Source organism: Octopus bimaculoides, chromosome 23 (genome assembly GCF_001194135.2).
Source record: "Octopus bimaculoides isolate UCB-OBI-ISO-001 chromosome 23, ASM119413v2, whole genome shotgun sequence".
Classification (NCBI taxonomy): Eukaryota; Metazoa; Mollusca; class Cephalopoda; order Octopoda; family Octopodidae; genus Octopus; species Octopus bimaculoides.
In genome coordinates this window covers 34,837,516-34,839,782 of record NC_069003.1, presented here as the reverse complement: position 1 = coordinate 34,839,782, position 2,267 = coordinate 34,837,516, and the positions used below count along the sequence as shown (strand labels likewise).

The 2,267-nt window shown below is 36.4% G+C and overlaps 1 protein-coding gene across 6 annotated transcripts in view; it reads right to left on the bottom strand.

Annotated features, from left to right (window-relative positions):
* The window catches only part of LOC106878307 (ankyrin repeat and death domain-containing protein 1A), a 156,757-nt gene that overhangs the window by 15,041 nt on the left and 139,449 nt on the right, over window positions 1–2,267 (bottom strand). For all 6 annotated transcript variants that reach the window (XM_014927492.2, XM_052975891.1, XM_014927495.2 and 3 more), the window contains one exon: window positions 1,087–1,185. In XM_014927492.2, the coding sequence (XP_014782978.1) occupies window positions 1,087–1,185 (99 nt within the window). The remainder of the gene's footprint in view (window positions 1–1,086; window positions 1,186–2,267) is intronic.

The following is a 2,267-nucleotide window of genomic DNA, read 5'->3' as shown; positions in this document are numbered from 1 at the left end:
AATGATAATAATAATAATGATAATAATAATAATAATGATGATGATGATGATGATGATGATAATAATAATAATAATGATAATAATAATAATATTGATAATAATAATAATAATAATAATAATAATAATAATAATAATAATAATAATATTGATAATAATAATAGTAATGGTATGATCGCATATATATGAAGTGAGCAAATGAAGGAAGGGGGCTTATAAGTGTAGAAGGCTGCGTGCGTATCGAACACGAGAGCTTAATGAGATACTTAGCCGAAAGTAAGGAAACCTTGCTAATGACAGGAACGAGGGAGTATTGAGAGCAGAGAAAAAAGGGAAAAATGAAGGAAAAAGTACGAAAAGGACATGAAGAAGCATTACGCAAGAAGGGACCACGCAATTAATTCTATGTAGCCAAAACAGAATTTGCTGGAAAAAATAGGTGGGATTGGCTGATGAAGGAAACATTGAAAAAGAGACCGAAAGCACTATACTGGTAGCGCAAGACCAAGCTTTGGCCACGAATTGGAGGGTCAACTTTAGGAATGAGCAAGTGTCTCCGGTGCTGTGCCGCATCTGTAATAGAGTGGAAGAAACCATTTCCCATATTACGAACGAATGCCCTAGACTTTACCCTCACCTCGTCTCATTGACGGAGTATTGCAACCCTGATTGAAGTGAAGGCCAAGATCGAACACTTGGCATGTGGAATATTATTACCCAAGACTGTGTATTTGAGATCCTTGTACAACATTCCTGGCGAAAGACGTCCGTCAATTTTCCTCGCAGACTTTTGTGAAAGCGGACATTAACACAAGTGAGTTGTGTCAATTTTAGTTTAAATACAACTTAAAATGATAGAATACAAAATTCAAAGAACAAGCAATACAACGATGATAAACTCCCAACGATTTCAAAAATACAACTGTATTGACTATAAAGTAGATGTGCCACATAAAATGGAGGTACTATTGACCATAAACTAAATGTAGACGTACTGAGAGCCATCGCTATTTCCATTAAAATGGGAATGACTATGGCAGATGATCAAAATGATTAAATGAAGGAAGGTCGCTTATAACATCGACTCACCTTGTCTTTCATATGGATATCACATTTCATGGCAATTAATTTGAGAACAGCTTCTATACAACCATTGTCGGCTGCTAAATGAAGAGATGTACGGTCGTTCTGAAAAATATAAGAAAATGTTTAATAAATATGAGAAACATATGCAAAAATAGAGCAGTATAGTCTGCATGAAGCATTTTCCGATATATATATATATATATATATATATATATATATATATATATATATATATATATATACATACACGACGGGCTTCTTTTAGTTTCCGTCTACCAAATCCACTCAAAAGGCTTTTGTGGGCCCGAGGCTATAGTAGAAGGCTTTTGCCCAAGATGCTACGCTGTAAGACTGAGCTTAGAACCGTGTGGTTGGGAAGCAGGCTTCTTACCACGCAGCCACGCCTACGGAAATCGGTTCTATCTAAATCCTATATTTTATTATCATCAGACTACAAGAATGGATGTTTCAGTTCTCGTTTAACAAGATTAGCCTCGTGACGCCATTTGTTCTTTACACATTTCAATGACACAAGACACTCTTCGTCGAATAAAAACATAATAATCTCGCCAATAATCTCACAATTGTGTTTATATATAATTAATGATTAATGGGCGAAAAAATAGAATTGGCAATGTCAGGCCGAAGTAAATTATACAAACATATTCCCAAGTACCAGGAAATATTTTTTGAAATTTTATTTGGTTTTGCTAGATTAATTAATAATTTAGCAAACGCTAACATTCTCGTTGTGACTATCCCATATTTTGATCAGCCAGTGACTACATTACGACTATATTATCTTATGGAGGCGCAATGGCTCAGTGGTTAGGGCAGCAGACTCGCGGTCATAGGATCGCGGTTTCGATTCAAAGACTGAGCGTTGTGAGTGTTCATTGAGCGAAAACACCTAAAGCTCCACGAGGCTCCAGCAGGAGGTGATGGCGAACCTATTTTATCATCCTGTTTCTGTCATATATATATATATGACGAGCGTCTTTCAGTTTCCGTCAACCAAATCCACTCACAAGGCTTTCGTCAGACAAGGGCTATAGTAGAAGACACTTTCCCATGGTGTCACGCAGTGGGACTGAACCCGGAACCATGTACTTGGAAAGCAAGCTTCTCACCACACATCCACGCCATATATATATATATATATAATCATTTTACTTACAACAACA